Below are 19830 nucleotides of genomic sequence, written 5' to 3' on the forward strand. Positions count from 1 at the left end.
TAGGACCGCAGCAGCTATTGTCAAAATTCCTCCAGCCCTGCAAGAAGCAGCCACGGCCACACATCCCGCAACTCGTCGAGGGAAGGGTACAATGATTCTGCTAGCTTTTGACTAGCATCTAGCAGGTGGGTGTATTCATATCCCAGGTCTTTGCTGGAAATGAAGAAGTCTCTGTTCCTATGAAGAGGTAGGAATGGTGCCATGTGGTATTCACTGCTATGGCCTATAGGAGCATTTGACTCTGGATACTGGGATGGAGATGGTCTGTGCTTCCTGAGCCACTGCTCATAAAGGCTAACAGGGACAAAAACAAATACAGTAGCAGTGTTAAGTTCAAGCATTAAGTGCAAATGTACGGTTTTCTGTGTTTTTTTTTGGTTTGTTTTTTTTCGTAGAAATGTTTTTGTTTTGTTTTTGTTTGTTTTTTTTGTTGTCCCGTTTGGATCTTTAGCAATCAGAATTGTTGTCTGAAGGCCAAGAAAGATGCCAAGTGGATTTACTTTACCAAGTGGATCATCATGTCCTTGTCATATTGGTCCATTTGATTGACCTTTATTATAATTATGTATTTATTTTATTTTCGTTTTTTAAAGACGGGACAGACATGACTGGGGGATAGGACAGGGAGAAAGATTGACACAATAAATAAACAATAAACAATAAACTAGCTAACAATAGATAATTTTTTAATTTCACCTGCTGAGAATGAAAAAAGAAAACAAGCAGAAGAAAACGAGAGCAATAGAATAAACATCACGATGATATATGGGAATATAACTGTAAATACTAAATATTAAACATTATTGTGCAGCACGTAAGATCGACAGCGCACAGTGTGCTTTGAGGTAGGTGTCATGATCCTGGGTCTTTTGACCCAGCGTTTTAAGTTTGAGTTTATTTTGTTCATTAGGTTATCTAAGTTCACTTGGTTATTAGACTCCTTGTGTTTTCTTCCCCTGTATTTAAGTTTCCCCTCAACCTTCGTGTTTCATGCTGCGTGTCATTTGTTATCAAGTTTGTATTATCATGTCTAAGTGTTTCTAGTTATTATTTTCCCCTCGTGTTTCCAACCATGTTAAATCTCCCCTGCTCTTCTTGCGTTTCATGTCTGTGTCTTACGTTGTCAAGTTCGGGTTGTCATGTCTATGTCTCATTATGTTTCCTGTTTTATTGTGAAGAGGTCTGGTGTTCTGTGTTCATCATGTTCAGTTTTACTCTCCCACTGTGACGTCATTATGTTCATGTGTGCCAGCTGTTTCCTCATGTGTCTCCACTTCCCCTAATCACCTCCTGTGTATTTAAGTCCTCTGTTTTCAGTGTGTGGTTGTCAGGTCGTCTGTTGTTCACGCCATGTTCTCCATGCCATGTTTCTAGGTTTCATGTCCAGGTTTTTCCATGTTGTTTGTTTAGTTCTCCCAGTTTAGGTTAATGTTAGTTCTATTTCTGTTTGCCTTGCCCGTTATTTGTACCTTTTCTGCCAGCCTCATTAAACGGCTCGTTTTTTGTTACTCAAGTTTTGATCCAAGTTCCTTGGTGTCTGCATTTTGGGTCCACTCTTCACAATACATACAGTCTGCTCTCGCCAGACTGTGACAGTAGGAGCCAAAAAGGGTGTAAAACACCAGTCAGTGTCACGCCGCCGGGTATATCAACTTCTCTTTTAAGCTGTGCTTTCTGCTTCACACTCCGTGCCCACGCATGTAACAAGGGCTGCTACAAGGCCCTTTAAAACAGGAAGTAGCACGTGCTGCAGTGAGCTTGAATGGTTTCCCAATGCGTTGAGCAAGCACAGTGCAAGCATGCTAGCCAGGTGTGGTGCGTGATGATAAAGGGGTGACTAACTCTATAAAGGACATAACTAATATAACAGCAGGTCAGGGTTACTCTTACAATTTTCTCTGGTAAGAAGTCAAAATCCTTCATATAGAACTCTGAAGTTACCTGGAGAGATGAGATCCTGCTTCATAGTACAGGCCTCAGGGCAACATTTCAGAGTTAACGTGCAAAACAATCAATATATGTATTTGTATGTAACTGACAAAAAAAGGAGAGAAAAGCGTCCAAACACTTCTTGTGTCATTCCAGAGTTGAGGTCGCAGGTTGTGGTGCCACCACTGGACTAGCTAATGAGAAAAGAAGTAAAAAAAAAAAGAGAAAAGAAGTAAGATGGTTTTTAACAAATTTGTTGTATTAAGAAAAAAGAAAACAAACCATCCAAACTGTTACTTTATTAGTAAAGAGATGTTGCAGATATTTGTACTGAAATTGTATTTTGCTTCATTTCTAATGTGTTCAAAGCAAAAACAAGCTTTTCCTGTGAGCTCAGACCATTTTATTTCTTTCTGCTGCATTTCTGCATAAAATACAAATCTGCATCATTTTTTTAAAAAAGTGCTTTAAGCTGAACTAATTGTCCCTTTTTTCTAGAACCTGGTGAATCACCCTCTCTTCACTGTGCAGAGACTGAGGTTGTCAGCTGTACAGAGCTCAATGATATTTTACTGAAAAAATTCCCCGAGGTCCACCGAGTCAGGAGCTATCAGCACTGGTTCTGTGGACAAAGTCCTGGGAAAGATATATGTCGAGTGAGTTTGCATGATCCCTCAGCTCACAGCTGCATTTATTAAACATTGAAAATACAGAAAGATTTTATAAAACTGGGAAACTGTATTTCTGTCTTGCAGGGAGACTCTGGTGGAGGAGTGGTTCATAATGGCAGGATTTATGGGGTCTCTTCTTTTGTGGGAGATCCAGACTTTGTATGCAGAGCACCGGCTGCCTTCATGGACCTCTGTGATCCTGAGTATGCAGATTGGATCAGGAAAACTATCAACCCATAAAAAGCTGTGAGGTGTGGATAACTGTAAACAAGCTGAAATAAATAATCTTTTAGAGTTTAGCTTTGGTTTCTTTTATTCTGTTTGATATAAGCAGTAGAGGATTTCAGAATTTCTGTGTTATTTACCAAAAGACGTTTTTTCAGCTGCACCCACACACAGTTTCTTTAGATAACTTCAACTGCAGAAAGTAAAAACTCAGCATTAAGTTTCAAATGCAGTTTTAAAGATAATGATAATATGGTGTCCCTGAAGAAAACACCCGTCAATAGAAAAAACTGCAAAAGTTTTTTCTATTGACGGATGAATAAAAGTTGTGTTTTATTAAAAGTTGAATAAAATACAACAGAAATAGAAAAAAATGTTCTCATCCTAAAACTTGGTGACAAAGTGGAATATGGTAAGGAAACGCTCATTTAAGTGCTGTCATTACTCAAAGGTTCCTGTTAATTATGCATGAAGTGATTTCTGGAGGGGAATGAAACTTAACTGAACTGCTCCCTGTGACATTTTGACCTGTCAAACGCAGGCGTAACTCCTGTTATTCATCGTTGTATTGCAGGTCTGCTGTGCACGACGTCTGTGAATCTGAGTAATTTGGTACAGATGAAGGAATAAGACTGCTCAGATGCTTTGGGTGTCACGTAATGATCCCTCAGGTTTGGGTGTCTTTGGTGCCCTTTGATTTCAATCTACCTGCACATTGAACAGAAATCCTGCCATGACAGAACACACTAATGCCTTTTCAAGGGAGAACCGATCCTAATCTGAGCTGTCAGCCCCAAGTTCTCTGCAGTCATCAAATCAAGCATAATCTGGTTTGAACAGGCTCCCTGCCTCACTGCAAAAGCCTTTTTACCAGCTGCTGTTTGACAAATTGCAAAGCCTCTGAAGAAACTTTAGAAAGGGGGAAAAAGGATACGAAGAAAAAGCTGAACAAAAAGCTATCCATGCACTGTTTAACATTTCACTTGGAGTTTATTGACTGTATTCTATCTGTGGATTGCATTATAGCTTCTCTGAGAGCTTTGCTCCCTGAAGATTTTATGATCTGTGAACGCTGAGTCTCTCTTGTGGCTGTAAACCAGTCTGCTCAGCATGGCACTGCATGGCAGAGATTCTCTCCATTTTTTTGAATCACCTTTGCTCAGTTGTGCTCCTAACTGATCTCCTGAGTTTGGCTGTATTCCTGGACTTTGCCCTTTAGTTACTCTTCAGTCTCTTTGATACACAGGCTGCCAAATTTGAAATAACATTTTTAGTTTTGGAAAAAGAAGAGCGTGTCTAGCAAATTCTTGCACATCCTTGTTCTTAAATAGCACTTTTCTACTCAAGCACTCAAAGTACTTTATACACCTCATTCACCCATTCATACAAGCACTTTTCTGTACCTAAGTTCTTTCTATCTAACATTCATACTCTGATGGACACATGAAAGAGCAGTTTGGGGTTCAGTATCGTGTCCAAGGATACTTTGAGATACAGACCAGATCAGGCAGCGATCGAACCTCCAACCTTCTGATCGGTACTAATTGAATGTTTGCTGCTGCACATGTAGCATCACAGCTTGGAAGATGGTGGTGTGGAAATGTGTTTCCCATTAACAAATGACTAAGAAACTCTTAGTCAAGGGTTAATGTCACTAATGTCAATATTTTCACTGACTCTAAAAAGGCACTGATCTTCATTAGATTAGATCAACATTGTGCCTTAAACCTGAGCTGTACAGGAAAATAGATTTCTGATACACATGTACATAAACAAATAAAGAGAGATGTTTCCCACCTGCTGAGAAGACAACAAATGCATAACCTGATTACCACCATTAATCTCATATCCACTGATTTCTGGCACCTATAAGTGAGATTGATTTCACTGTCCTGCTGTCTTGGCCTTTAGGAGAACACAGTGAGACAGATGAAGCTTGCACCAGATGGTAGAAACACAATGATCGTGGTCTTAGACACAGCATCCACACTCTGTACATGATAGTGTGTGTGTGGTGCTGTTTGCAGGAACTTGATGAGGCTTTGCTTAAGTGGAAATCCACTGATGTTCAAGCCCCAGGGAAGTGGGCGGGGGGATAGGACCTCTGGGGCCCTCTTCCTGATGGAGCCCTACCTGACTCCTTTCACTGCTAAAGCAAGAATGGTGCCACAGCTCATTGAAACAATACTTCATTTCATCAGAATCATCAAATGATTCTGTTAAAAACAACCGCCCAGTGTACTTGCATGGCAAACATCGTGATTAGACATTCAAGAAGAGCCTCTTAAAGATGAAGGTCTGTGTCTCTTGACCTAAACACATAATCCAGTTAAATCTGATTTATGTTCATTAATGCCCCTCACACTGTAACTTAAAGTAATAAATCGGTCACTGATTAATTACAGAAGTACGTCTGTGAGCATAAAGATGTAAGCCTTGGACCATCAGGATAAAATGTGGTTGGGAAACTTAACAAGCTTTGATAAAACTTCATCAGTAGCTCAAGCAAGACCTCAAAACCTTCGATCACCACGGGTGGTTAGCAGACTGTGGTTGAACCATGCAGCCTAACAACATGCAGTAAATTGCAGGTTAAAGCAGTCTGCTTACACAGGTTATTAGTTTGGCTAAGATATTGTCACCGCCATTGGTTAGCCTGATATTAAAATAAGACGGAGCTAGCTAATGTGCGTGTGTGCATGCATAATTGAGCTAAATTCGTAGGAATGTTTTAGCTTATTATTTGGATAACCACCGTCATTACAATAAATTAAATTTGTAGTCATTTAAAACTCACAGGCCTACAATCAGCTGGCCTATATAAAAAACAAAATTTGAACACAGTGCTGAGCTGCATCTCAAATTAATCTTCCAGCTCTCAGCTGACATGTACCAGAGCCCGATTGATGGATCAGTTGATCAGGATCATTGGCCTGATATAGGTCTATCATAGTGACGTGGCTCTTAATCAGTAGGGTTATATGTTTCCCAATATGATATATTTTTTTAAAGAACATAATGTGGATTGTTTTTATTTGTTAGCTGTATGGGCAGCATTTTTGTGTATGTGATCCCTTTTCTTAAATTACATTTGCTATATACACATATTTTGCTCTCTTAGTATTTTTAGAACCTGACTAATACTGAAAACTTTAGGGTGATACTGATTGACTCGGTTTAATATCTCCAGTCAGGCTCTTCAGTGGTTTGCCTCATATCTCTCACACAGGAAACAGTGTGTGGTGTTGGATGGGGTTAAATCTCTATATTTAGACTGTGATACAGGGGTTCCTCAAGGATCTGTTCTTGGGCCCTTATTGTTCTCTCTCTTTTTATCAATAACTTACCTGAAGTCTGTCCAAATATATTTGCTCAAATGTATGCAGATGATGCAGTTATATATACGCAAGCAAATAGTGTCCAGCAGGTGGCAAAAGATCTTACAGCTGCTTTAGCATTAATGCATAGCTGGCTGGAGGACTCATGCCTAATGTTGAACACCTCAAAAACTGTCGGTATGTATTTTTCAAAACGCCCCTTAAACTTGAAGCAGTCAAACATATTCCTGGATGGAGCAGAGCTTGAATTAGCTCCAGAATTTAAATATCTTGGGGTCATTCTAGACCCAACATTATCCTTCAAGAGTCACATAAATAAAGTGTCCCAGGTACTTAAATTTAATAATCGAAATTTTAATCATATACGTAATAATTTAAATATGAATGTTGCAAAAACTTATTTTTACTCAATGATCATCTCTCATATGGACTATTGTTTGACGTCCTGGTCACTTGCTTGTCCAACAACACTTAAAACTATTGAAAACATTTATAAAAGAAGTTTAAAACTACTTGACAAAAAACCGACTTCCCACCACCACTGTCATGTGTTAAAAAAACATAAATTACTGAACTTCAATAACTTAGTGAAACTTAAAAGAGTGAGTTTAATATATAAAGTCTTACACTCCCTTGCTCCACCACCACTAAAGCAGTTCATTAGGCATAAAGAAAGCTCAGACAGGACCACTCGAGCTACAATCCGAGGAGACTTGTTTATACCCCACAGACGGACAGCATTTGGGCAGAACGTCCTTTCTGTCCAGGGTGGCCATCTGTGGAACAGTCTTCCTCAACCAGTTAGAGAATGCTCGACATTCAATTTGTTTAAGGCAAAGGTTAAAAACTGGTTATGGACAAATCAAGTGTGTGATCATGTATAAGTTGTATAGTTTTAATGTTTTATTTGGGAACAGAATGGTGTGTATGTGTAAGTTTGGTGATGGAGTTTTTATTATGAATGAATGATGAATTTTTATGAATTATTATGTCTATTTTTATGCTTAAGGACAACAGATGGAAATTAGCCCTTGGCTATAATCTGGTATGTTTACATTCATGTAATTTATTTTTTTTTACATTTATGTTCATTAACATGCACTGTCCTAAATAAATAAATAAATAAATAAATAAATAAATAAATAAATAAATAAAAAGGAGTTAAAAATTTAGATACTGATACATTGGTCAATACTCTTTTTATAAATAGTATACAGATTACAGAACTTAGAATGTATACAGAAATTCATGTTTTTTGCAATGATCGTTCAAAATTGGTTTACATTTGTAAATAAATACAGCAATATATCTGCAAGATTTGACCAAATTCACCACTCTTTTATACTGTGCTAAACAATCAAAGATTAGCTCATGTCTAGTTGAATGATGTTTTAAAAATGTTTTCCTGTAGTGTTAATCACAGTGATGTTATGAAGTAATGTATGAACCTGACGTATGATAATATTTATCTCTACAGAGGAAACATCCATCGAAGATTGAGCAGTACAATATCACTGTGGCATCAACATCTCGTCAGCGAAAGACCACAGCCACACCAAACAAGCTCTCAGCAAATACACAAGCCAAGTTACCAGACCTGATGCTGAGAGCTGCAAACAAACATGTTCCACAAGCAACTGTTGACATGCTTGTCATCAATTTCATATGTGAGGGTCTACAGCCATTTGCAGTGGTAGAACAGCCATCTTTCAAAGAATTGGTTACCACATTACAACCTCAAGCCAAAGTCCTCTCCAGACCCACTGTCCGTGCCAGAATCTGTGAAGCTGCTGATCACATGAAGATGACTTTGGTTGCAGCATTGGATAAAGTCAAATTTGTTGCTACCACTACTGATTGTTGGTCATCAGAAAAATTACCTTGGAGTCACATGCCATTGGATAGAGGAAGAGTGCCTGGAAAGAAGATCTGCAGCACCAGCATGCAAAAGATTGAGAGGGTCTCACACATTTGACATGCTTGCTGGTGCGCTTGATGATATCCATTGCCAATACAAGATTAGAGGCAAAGTTGTAAGAACCACAACTGTTAGTGGATCCAACTTTGTCAAGGCCTTCCACATGTTTGGGGCACAAAATGATGCAGATGAAGCTGAAGATGAAGCAGACCCAGAAACTATTGACCTGACTGACCATATTGACTACCATGAGGCAAGTGCAATTCTTGATGAAGACTCTGGTTTGGAGTATCAACTCCCGCCTCATCAGCGATGTGCATGTCACCTGCTAAACCTTGTGGCAACATCTGATGCTGCCCTAGAAGAGAGCATGAATGAAACCTACAAGAGGCTCTCCCGTGCATGCTTTGCAAAATGCCAAGCCATTTGGAACAAAACTGGCCGGTCTCATTTGGCTAATGAAGTGGTAGAGGATAAGTGTGAACTACAGATCATTCGTCCCAATGCAACACAATGGAATTCAACCTACCTTGCCATTGAAAGGATAATACGCATCATTGATGAGAAGGGGGAAAATGCCATCAGGAGCATTTGTGAGGAGTTCAAGGTGAAAATGTGAGTAAAATTGGACACCTACCAATATGGTTGCAAATTTTGTGAATTTTCCTTAATGGATGGTTAAAAACGTGAGCAGACTCTTAGCATTACTCCTCCCCCTTTGTGAGTGTGGACGCTTCATCTCTTTGCTCTCTAAATGCTTTGCTTCTTTTATTGATTTTTACCGATTTTTATGCTGATTTTTTCCCTTTTTTCCATATGAGCTTACCTGCGATAGCTTCTGGACACTTATAGATCATTAGGACTAAAGTGTTCTTAACAGAAACAGCAACATTTTTATAGTTACCTTATCCTCAGCGCTCCGTGTGTCTGTGGCCTAGACACAGCTGAAGCCTGATTACAGCATCTGGGCACCGAGCAGCCTCGATAGCCTAGAAAGGTGCTAACCGCTAGGCTAACTAGCAACAAGATGCCTTCCCTCTCCACAGATGACTACCACAGCCTCCTGCAGAAGATTGCAGCACTGGAGACAAAAATTCATCGCTTAGAAGTAAACATGGAGGTAAATGGACTGTGTGGAAATGAAACAACCTTGCCTTTGACTCAAAACAATGGCGATGAGCAAGCTAGCACACAGCTAAGGAGCACAGATAACATGACCAAGAAAGTAGACTTTGTGCACTATTACAAATGCTCAAGCGATAATCCCCCCTTGGACTGTCTTGGTGCAAAACCAAGACATAAATCATGTCTCCTGGAAGGGGGAGGACGTACCACAGGCAGGGCACAGCGAGCTGAAATCTCTGAAACCGACTGGCCTTCACTTCCTACGAGACAGAGAAGCTCTTCTACCCCTGTATACGAGAGGAAACAGGACTGGACAACCGTGAATAGGAAGGTTAACAACAAACCTTCAAAACAACTGAATGTGAAACTGAAGAACAGATTTGCTCCACTATCAAAGGACCCTGGATCTATATCGGATAACCATCCATCTAAAAGTAGCGAAGTAAGGCCTGAAAATCCACGGGGAAAGCTAAAGGCTAGGCCTGAAACGCTGATTGTGGGTGACTCTGCTGTAAAGGATGTACAAAGCATGTGCGGTAAGAACACTAAAGTCCTCTGCTTTCCTAACGATATGGTCAACATCCTGAAGGAGAGAATTCTTCAAATTGCAGATGAATATCCAACTGTGACAAACATTGTCCTGCATACAGGGTCAAACGATGTGTCCAAACAACAATCGGAGGTTCTGAAACGGGACTTTATTGGATTATTAAACACTGTAAACTCTCTGAATGCAGCTGTATTCATCAGTGGGCCTGTACCGCCGGTCAGAGGAGGAGACGAGAGATTCAGCAGGCTGTTTACACTGAATAAATGGCTTATATCAGCATGTGCTGACCACTCAGTGCATTTTATCAACAACTTTAATATTTTTTGGGAACGCAGGCATCTGTTTAAAGCAAATGGATTTAATTTTAACAAGTCAGGGGTGAAACTGTTCACCTCCAACTTGTTTTATTCCATACGTCATCCATCTGTGCTTGGAGCCAAGGCTGAGATAAACGAGGAGTTATCTCATAAAGAGGAACAAACAGTACTCCAAGAACAGACAAAGCCCAGCAGAAACCTTGAGGAGGAGCTCCATCTGCCCCCACCCGGGAAGAGCCTCAGAAAGGAGAGACATCTGAGGCAAGAAGAGGCAAGAAGAGGGGTCCCTATTTGCCTCCAATTCTCTCAACAACACCAACGACCAGGACCAGGATCTTCCCCAGTCCCCCAAACCCCTGACAGGCCATCACCCCCATCACCCTCCTCCCCCTCCCTTTCTCCCTCCTCCCCACACCTGAAATTCACTGAAGAGATGATGGAGCGGGTCAATGCTGGGCTCAGATCTACCCCCCGGCCGATTCCCTCTTTGTCCCCCATAAACCCCCCACCAGAGCGGCCAAAGGTTCGCCATCGAGCCCCACCCTCAACAGAGCAATCGAAGTCACATTGCCCAGCCTCGCCCCCCTTAGTTCCTCCTTACCACCTTCATGCTTTGTCTCCGCAGTCTGATGTGTGATGTGTGGAGGGTCCGGGCTGCGAGGATTATGGCAGTGGTGACTTTTCCCAGGAGAAGCTGGGACCCTGTTTACTAGAAGGTTTTAAAATCTCTGTACTTTTAGGTGACAGAAGGAGACATGTGGCCTGGTCAAAACACAGAGAGCTGCACTCTAAAAGATCTTTAAATATAGTAAACATACCTTGTGTGCCACAGACTGCTCCCAAACACGAGGGGACAAGTAATGCCTCTAAAACACTTAAGTTGGCTTTATTAAACGTTAGATCTTTAGCTGGGAAAACATTTTTAATTAATGATTTAATCACTGAGCACAGCCTTGATTTTATGTTTTTAACTGAAACTTGGTTGGACCAAAGTAACAGTGGAGCTGTTCTCATCGAGACGACCCCTCCTAACTACAGTTTTATCAGTGAGGCCAGGGTGAGCAGGAGAGGAGGAGGGGTTGCTGTCTTATTTAATGAATCATTTCAATGTAAGCAGCTATCTCCTGGAAGTTTTCAGTCTTTTGAATATGTGGCTTTACAGCTGAAGGCCCCATCCAAAGTTGTGTTTCTTAATGTTTACAGGCCTCCCAAATACTGCACAGACTTTTTTAATGACCTCAGTGAACTGCTGTCTGTGATCTGTGTTGATTTCGACTGTGTAATTATTGTTGGGGATTTTAACATCCATGTGGACAACCCTCAGGACAAAGGGACTAAAGACCTGAGTAACACTCTGGGCAACTTTGGGCTGACTCAGCATGTAACAGAGGCCACACATAATAGAGGACACACTCTCGACCTACTGATCTCCAAGAGCCTGAGCATTTCAAATATTACTGTGTCTGATGTGGGCTTATCTGATCATTACTGTGTTTTCTTTGAAAGTAAAATCTCAGCCCACACAAATATATCAACAGCAGTGATCACAAAACGGTGTATAACTGAAGACAGTAGTGAGATCTTTAACCAGGTCTTCCCATTAACACCTGACCTGTCCAAAGGTTCAGTCAATGAGCTCGTCAATAGCTTTAATGCAAAAATGTTAAATGTAATGGATACTATTGCCCCCATTAAGGTGAAGGTTATCTCTGGAAGGAAAAAGTCTCCATGGAGAAACTCCACACTAGTGAAAAATGAAAAAAGAGAGTGTAGGAAAGCTGAGCGCAGATGGAGAAAAACAAACCTCCAGGTTCATTATGACATCTATAAAGAGAAACTTCACAATTATAATTTACAACTGAGGAGTCCAAGAAGGTCCTACTTCTCTGACATCATCACTAAAAACAGCCATAATGCTCGGGTCTTATTTTCTACAGTTGACAGGCTAACAAACCCTCCTGTGCCAGTGGCAGCTGAACTTCATTCAACCATGGCCTGCAATGACTTTGCCAAATTCTTCACAGACAAAATCAAAAAGATTAGACAAGCAGTTGGTACATCAACAGCAGATCCAGGATATGTACTGTGTCCACCGAAAAACTGTTTAAACACCATCAAACAGTTTGACCCTATTAACAGCAAAGACCTGGAGGACATCTTAGGTCAACTGAACTCCTCCTCTTGCTGTTTAGATGTCCTGCCAACAAGTTTTTTCAAAAAGGTCTCAAAGACTTTGGAGTCAGACCTGTTACAGATCGTCAACTTTTCCTTAATGTCAGGTGTGTTTCCAGAACCACTAAAAACTGCTGTAATCAAACCTATACTGAAAAAGGACAATCTTGACAAGACACAAATGAAAAACTACAGGCCGATCTCAAATCTCCCATTTTTAAGTAAGATCATTGAAAAAGCAGTTTCTCAACAGCTCAATTACTTCTTAAAACAGAATAACTGCTACAATGCCTTCCAGTCAGGTTTTAGACAGAATCACAGCACTGAAACCGCTCTGACCAAAGTGTTCAATGACATATGTCTGAACACAGACAGTGGAAAAATGTCAGTCCTAGTTTTACTGGATCTCAGTGCAGCATTTGATACAGTTGACCACAACATATTACTCAAACGACTGGAGAACTGGGCAGGTCTTTCAGGAACTGTACTAAACTGGTTCAAAACATACTTAGAAAACAGGAAATACTTTGTATCAATAGGTAACTTCACATCCGAGCAGACAAGTATCACATGTGGAGTTCCCCAAGGTTCCATCTTGGGACCCCCTCTGTTTAACATTTACATGCTCCCACTGGCACAGATTATAAAGAACAACAAAATAAACTACCACAGCTATGCAGATGACACACAAATATATATCACAATGTCACCAGGAGACCGAGGCCCTGTACAGGCTCTTGGTAAATGCATTGAGGAAATTAATGACTGGTTGTGCCACAATTTTCTCCAGCTAAACAAAAACAAAACTGAAGTAATAGTCTTTGGCGCCAAAGAAAAACGATTACAGGTCACCAGAGAACTTCAATCCATACATCTAAAAACCACAAACCAGGCGAGAAATTTGGGTGTAGTGATGGATGCAGACCTAAACTTAGAAAAACACATTAAGACAATAACAAAATCAGCTTACTATCACCTCAAGAATATTTCAAGGATAAAAGATCTGATGTCTCAACAGGACCTGGAAAAACTAGTCCATGCATTCATTTTTAGTAGGCTTGATTACTGTAACAGCATCTTTACAGGTCTACCTAAAAAATCAGTCAGACAACTACAGCTCATTCAGAACTCTGCTGCTCGAGTCCTCACTAAGACCAAAAAAGTGGACCACATCAGTCCAGCTCTGAGGTCTTTACACTGGCTGCCTGTCCGTCAGAGGATAGACTTTAAAGTTCTGATGCTGGCCTATAAAGCTCTGAATGGTTTAGGACCAAAATACATCAGTGACCTCCTGACCCAGTATGAACCTTCCAGATCCCTCAGGTCATCTGGATCCGGTCTTTTATCAGTTCCCAGAGTCAGAACCAGACACGGAGAAGCTGCATTCAGCTTTTATGCTCCTTATATCTGGAACAAACTCCCAGAAAGCCTCAGATCAGCTGAAACACTCAGTTTATTTAAATCCAGGTTGAAGACTCACCTGTTCTCAGCTGCATTTGAATAAAGCACCAAATCCACACTTTTAAGCTTAAATTTCAAAACTTACACTAACTACTGATCTTATCTATTTCTGATTTTATCTGTTTTGATTTTATATACTGTTTTGTTTGTTTGTTAAGCTTAAATTTCAAAACTTACATTAACTACTGATTTTATCTACTGTTCTGATTTTATCTGTTTTGATTTTATATACTGTTTTGTTTGTTTGTTTGTTTGTTAAGTGGGTTTAGAGCTCTGGGTAGCTCCCCAGCTGGGTCTAGACTGGGTCTAGAGAGTATTTTAAATTCAGGGAATTTAAAATAGAAAGTAGCTCGTCCACAGAAGGACTGGTAGCTCCCCTTACGATAAGGGTTCAGATCGCGCGAACAGGTGTGAAATGTGTGTGTTTAGTTAGTTAGTTTGTTTGCTTGTTTTAATCAATTTTAAATCATGCTTTTTATTTGTTTTTGTTTCTAATGTCTCTGTAAAGCACTTTGAATCACCTTGTTGTTGAATTGTGCTATACAAATAAATTTGCCTTGCCTTGCCTTGCCTTGCCTATTAAATCAGAAGATCCCTGTTATAGTCATGGTGGGTTTTGTTGTTGTGTCTTACAGGTTGAGTCCTGCAGAAGTTGCATTCCTTAGGGAGTACTGTACCACCATGAAGCCACTGGTGAAAGCTTCAAACATTCTTCAGTCTGAGTCCACTTCCTTTATGGGATGGCTCCTGCCAGTAATCCAACAACTACTGTCCAAACTTAGCAGGCTGGAGACATCAAGCAAGACATGCGTGCCACTCATCAGAGTCCTGCAAAATGGCCTTCAAAAGCGTTTTGGAGCGATGATGGAGGATCCAGAGTTGGCTGCAGCTGCAGTCCTCTTACCCAAGTTCAAGACTTCCTGGACTGACAGAGCAGATGTAACAGAGGCTGGTAAGGATTCATGTGATCCCATTTTTGTGTATTTTTACATTTGAACACATGCTTAAGTGAGTATTTCACCTAATACATTGTAAGTTATTGATGGTCTGTCCTGAATACTAAACAATCCTTTTTGAGAATTTGTCGTTTTAAAATTTGTGTTCAGGAATAATCACTGAAATTTAAATAACAAAATTGTGTTATCTACTTGCAATTACAGCCTTGACATACATCAAACAACATCTTGAAATGACAAAGCATGAGAGTGAGGATCAGCAAAGAGAGTCATCTGATGAAGATGAATTCTTCTCCAGACCAATCTCCAGAAGGCTGCAAAGTGCAGTTGAGCTTGATGGTTACCTTGCTTGTGCCACAGACACCATGGAGCTGCTGCACTCCTTCTCAGGTATCAAAAACCTCTCTCTTAAACTGAACACAGCTCTGCCTGCTTCTCTCTTGTTTGTTTATCGCGCATTTCGAGCCAGAAAGAGGAAACCAGCGGTGGTCGCTCTAAACAACAGCAGCAGGTTAAAGCTTGATCAGCTGTTGTTAGAATTTATTTAATATTACTTTCTAGTATCAGCTGATGTTGGCTGGAGCCACAGCTGTAACAGCTGCTTATTTCAAAGCTTGCTTATGAGCTTGTTTTGGAGCAGACCAACAGTCAGGCTCGTCTTCACCCTTACTGTCAGACTCTGAATTGATGGTTCTGCTATATCTCACCTGGCTGAGTGGGGACACATGTACTAAACGTTAGAGTTCCCACTGCAGGAGCTTGGGTTTGAGTCTGCCCTCGACCGTTTCCTGTGTGCCATACCGCCTCACTCTCTCCCCACCTTCCTGCCTCATGTTCTGAAATCTCTTCCTCTCCATCAACTTTGAGTTTCTTTGAGTGGAGCTTCTTTTGCAGCTGTGACAAAATATAGAACGGTTTCTGCAACCAGGGGAGTAAAATGTGCTGCAGTGTGAGGGCGCACAGGTGTAGGTGTGGAATTTTACATATAAATATTATAGTTTACTTCATGCACAAGAAATGTAAACATTTAATCTAACCCACTTTTCATCAACTACATAACCTTTATTGGAGAGTACATTCATAAATTGTGTGTATCACACACACAAACACACATCCACTAAACTCTCTCGTTTTATATCTCTCCCTCTCTCTGGTGAATGATGGAAGTTTGGTGGACTGTGTGGTTTGTCTGGCTGAAAGTTGTGTTTTTTTTATGTGTGGCGTGTTGTGAGGCTGATTATGAGTTAGTGTAATTGTGTATGGTGTTGTTAGTGTAGTTTATGTGGCGTTAGTGGTTTTTCCTGGATGCAGAGCAGGTCAGTATGCCGTGGACTTTTACACCACCATGTTAGGGATGGAGTAAAGTAACAAAGCTTGCGTGGAGAAGCTGCTGCAGGGGCTTCCTCAGCTGAGCTGTGAGGACAGAGCTGTCCTGGATGCTAACTTTTCTTTGGAGGAGATTAGTGCTGCTGCTGGTCAGCTGGCTCCTGCACAGGGTGGGCTGCCTGCAGACTTCTGTAAAAGACTGTTACTGGCATCGAGTCATCGTGTGGGGCTCTCTCTTCTCCCTAAAGAACAGAGATTTGTCTCTGCTTAGAAATGGAGACGTGGCTCTGTTATGCACAGATTACTAACTTCCTTCAAAAGTACTGGCCACCAGGCCGGAACACTTTGTGAAATGAATCACTCACAGAGATCAGTCGTACTGTGTACCACACAGCTCTAATGTGAACGAGAGTTTTCTCATGAGAGACTTGGTAGTTATTTGTAAATTGTACAGTTTGATGTTGGAATAATTTCTTTAGATTAAGAGAAAGTGTTTGATAGGATTGACAATCTTTTTTTGTTTTTCCATTATGAGAAGTTTTGCTTTTTGGAGGTGGATTTTTGTCACTTTTGGGGCTGTTGTATCAGGCGGCTTTCTGTTTTGTAAAAGTGGATGATGGGCTGAGCTGACCAGTATAAGTTTGGAGAGGATCTAACTGGAATGTCCTGTTTCTGGAATATATATTGATATTGGTATATTTGTTAGAAATTTTATCTTTGTTGAATGTTTTAAGAGATAAATAAGCAAAGTTATCTAGATTTATGTTGCCAGGTTTATGTCGGAGGCCTCTGCTGGTGTTGTCATTGTTTTTCTGTTTTCATTACAGATCAGAGTGATGTGGACTTTCTCAAAAGATCTTTAGATTTGTATGAGAACCTTCAGCAAAGGTGAGCTGGTGAAAAAATATGGTGTAACAGGTTTGTTGGTGGTCATATAGAGACTTTCTTTTTTTTTAGGAAAAGAAGAGTCTTGGAGGTTGCCATGGAGACGGTCTGTGTCAGACTGTCTAAACCAAAAATGGATGCTGTACATACACTGATAAATGTCATTTCAGGAGTGGCCAGATTGAAATCCAGAGAAAACTATGCTAGAGGTGAAAGGTCAAACATTGGTCATCATGTTGAAATTTTTTTAATACCACAGACTGACAAAGAAAACTGAAATTTGTGAATTTTAAAGGTGTGCAAGATGTGCTGTGTTCAGTCGCAGGGCCTTGCCCTTTTATTTCATTTGTCTTTGGTTTCGAGTTTTTATTTGTGCTCTTGTAATTATTTTGTGATAAAACTTTTTCTATTTTGAGATCAAGATTCAAGTGGAAATCTTTGTGTGTCTGTCTCTCCCTTGGTTTCTGTAGAGGTACAGTGTGGGGGCGCCTGGATAAATGTTAAACAGAAGCTAGATGTAGTGTTCCTCCACTGTCCGTTAAGGATATGAGGAAAAGAAATGGTCAAGAACAAAGTGTATGGTGTATTTATAAAAGAAAATGGCTTTTAAATTGTATACCAAAACCACCACCAGAAAGTCAACTACAACTTGTTACATAATCATCATGACTGTTGTATCAGTTTAACAGTTTATGGGTTGACTTCTTTCGGTTCATTCACTGTTTACATCATGAAGGAAAAAGAAGGCAACAGGCTGAGAAATGAAGCTGTTGTGTGTCTTTGTGGCCACACGGGGGCAGTGCTGCATAAATAGTAGAATCTCTTCCTGGACACTTTTTCTGGACCTCTTTTTAAATGACTAATAAAGACAACAACAACATGAATTACATCAGGATCTGATATGGTTGTCTTTTAATCCACATTATGTCTTCTGCAGTGCAAATATGCTTAAAGTGATTTAAGTGATGAAGTGAAAACAATGTCCAGGATGTCCAGTGTGTGTGTAAGAACTATATGTGTGGGTCAGTACTGTGTGGTGGTGTGATTGAGAGACCGTATCGCCTGCGGGAAGAAGCGCCTCCTCAGTCTCTCTGTGTTGGTCTTCAGGGAGCGGAATCGCTTTCCTGACCTCAGCAGAGAGAACAGTCTGTTGTTGGGATGGCTGAGGTCCTTCACGATCTTCCTGGCCTTGGTCCAGCACCGCCTGCTGTAGATTGAGTGCAGGTCAGGGAGCTCGGAGCAGATGGTGCGCTCAGCTGATCGCACAACCCTCTGTAGAGCTCGTCTGTCCTGCATGGTGCTGTTTCCGAACCAGGTTAAGATGTTTCCCGCCAGGATGCTCTCTATGGTGCACGAGTAAAAGTTCCTGAGCACCTTGGAGGGCAGTTGGAAGTCTCTCAAGCGTCTGAGGTGGTAGAGACGGGCCTTTTTCACCACGGTGTTGATGTGACAGGACCATGACAGGTCCTGCATGATGTGAACTCCGAGGTATTTGAAGCTGTCCACTCTCTCCACTGGGCACTCGTTGATGACAGGGGTCTGGTAGTTCCTCTCCTGCTTAGTGCTGAAGTCCACTATCAGCTCCTTTGTCTTACTGACGTTTAGAAGGAGGTTGTTCCTCTGGCACCAGTTCTCCAGATTCCTAATCTCCTTCAGGTAGGCCGTCTGGTTGTTATCAGAGATCAGGCCCACCACGACGGTGTCGTCAGCAAACTTGATGATGGTGGTGGAGCTGGTAGTGGCCACACAGTCATATGTGTACAGAGAGTACAGCAGGGGACTCAGAACACACCCCTGGGGGCTCCAGTGCTGAGAACGGATACAAGAACGGGATACAATATAAATATAAATAGAGTAAGAAGATTAAAAAATGAATAAGAATAAAATCAATAAATATTAGGTAAAGCCTAAATTAATAATAGAATAACAGGATAGAATAAATAAGCATAAAATAAATAAACGTTAAGTAAAAGCTAAATTAAAAAGGTGGGTCTTGAGCCTGTTCTTAAAAACATGTACGTTCTCTGCGGCCCTGAGCTCCTCCAGCAGGCTGTTCCACAGATGAGGACCATACCATTGAAAAGCTGCCTCTCCGTGAGTATGTGTCCTGACTTTAGGGACAATCAAAAGGCCAGTACCAGAGGACCTCAGGGTCCGCGAGGGTTCATACGGTAAAAGCAGATCTGAGAGATAAGAAGGCCCAAGACCATTAAGACATTTAAAAACCAATAAAAGAACTTTAAAATCGATCCTGAAACACACGGGGAGCCAGTGCAGCGATTCTAAAACCGGTGTAACGTGGGCCCGCCCTCTGGTCTTCGTCAGCACACGAGCTGCAGTTTTGTAAAAGTTGTAAAGTTGAAATATTATTTTTAGGAAGACCAGAGAGCAAGACATTACAGTAATCAATGCGACTGGTAATAAAAGCATGCATCAGCATCTCCGTGTTTGCCCGAGAGAGAATAGGGCGGACTCTGGCTATATTTTTTAGATGATAAAATCCAATTTTGGTTACATATTTAACATGTGGGATAAAACCAAGCTCAGAGTCAAAAATAACACCCAGGTTTTTCACTTGTAGCGAAGGACTGTAATTTAGACAAGAGTTTCTCTCTCTGAGCCTCAGGACAGATGATTAAAACTTCAGTTTTGTCCTGGTTAAGCTGTAAAAAGTTTTCTGCCATCCAAGATCTTATATCTAAAATACAGTTAAAAAGGGCATCCATTGGTCTGGTGTCATCAGGAGACACGGAGATGTACAGCTGAGTGTCATCAGCGTAACTGTGAAAGTTCACTCCATGCCTCCTGATGACACCGCCGAGAGGGAGCATATACAAATTAAAAAGTACAGGGCCTAGAACCGACCCTTGAGGCACACCACATGTCATTTTATGGATCTTAGAGGAGCATGTATCCATACTCACCATAAAAGTTCTGTCAGAGAGATAGGAAGTGAA

General features: G+C 40.9%; 1 protein-coding gene across 1 annotated transcript; it reads left to right on the forward strand.

Moving 5' to 3' along the window:
- Positions 1 to 7659: 7659 nt before the first annotated feature.
- Positions 7660 to 17767, forward strand: LOC112431433 (uncharacterized). The gene is made up of 5 exons (XM_076884742.1): positions 7660 to 8696; positions 14342 to 14658; positions 14867 to 15052; positions 16816 to 16876; positions 16946 to 17767. Exons 1-5 carry the CDS (start codon positions 8140 to 8142, stop codon positions 17148 to 17150), a joined length of 1326 nt encoding a protein of 441 aa, XP_076740857.1. The 5' UTR covers positions 7660 to 8139; the 3' UTR covers positions 17151 to 17767.
- Positions 17768 to 19830: the final 2063 nt, after the last annotated feature.

Source organism: Maylandia zebra, linkage group LG6, assembly GCF_041146795.1.
Source record: "Maylandia zebra isolate NMK-2024a linkage group LG6, Mzebra_GT3a, whole genome shotgun sequence".
Taxonomy (NCBI): domain Eukaryota; kingdom Metazoa; phylum Chordata; class Actinopteri; order Cichliformes; family Cichlidae; genus Maylandia; species Maylandia zebra.

Bases quoted from the DNA above. Each gene is read 5' to 3' on its own strand.
- LOC112431433 (XM_076884742.1), top strand. From the start codon at position 8,140: ATGCTTGCTGGTGCGCTTGATGATATCCATTGCCAATACAAGATTAGA. The intron at 14,659-14,866 runs GTAAGGATTCAT...TTGCAATTACAG, and splicing joins AGCAGATGTAACAGAGGCTG to CCTTGACATACATCAAACAA. The intron at 15,053-16,815 runs GTATCAAAAACC...TTTTCATTACAG, and splicing joins GCTGCTGCACTCCTTCTCAG to ATCAGAGTGATGTGGACTTT.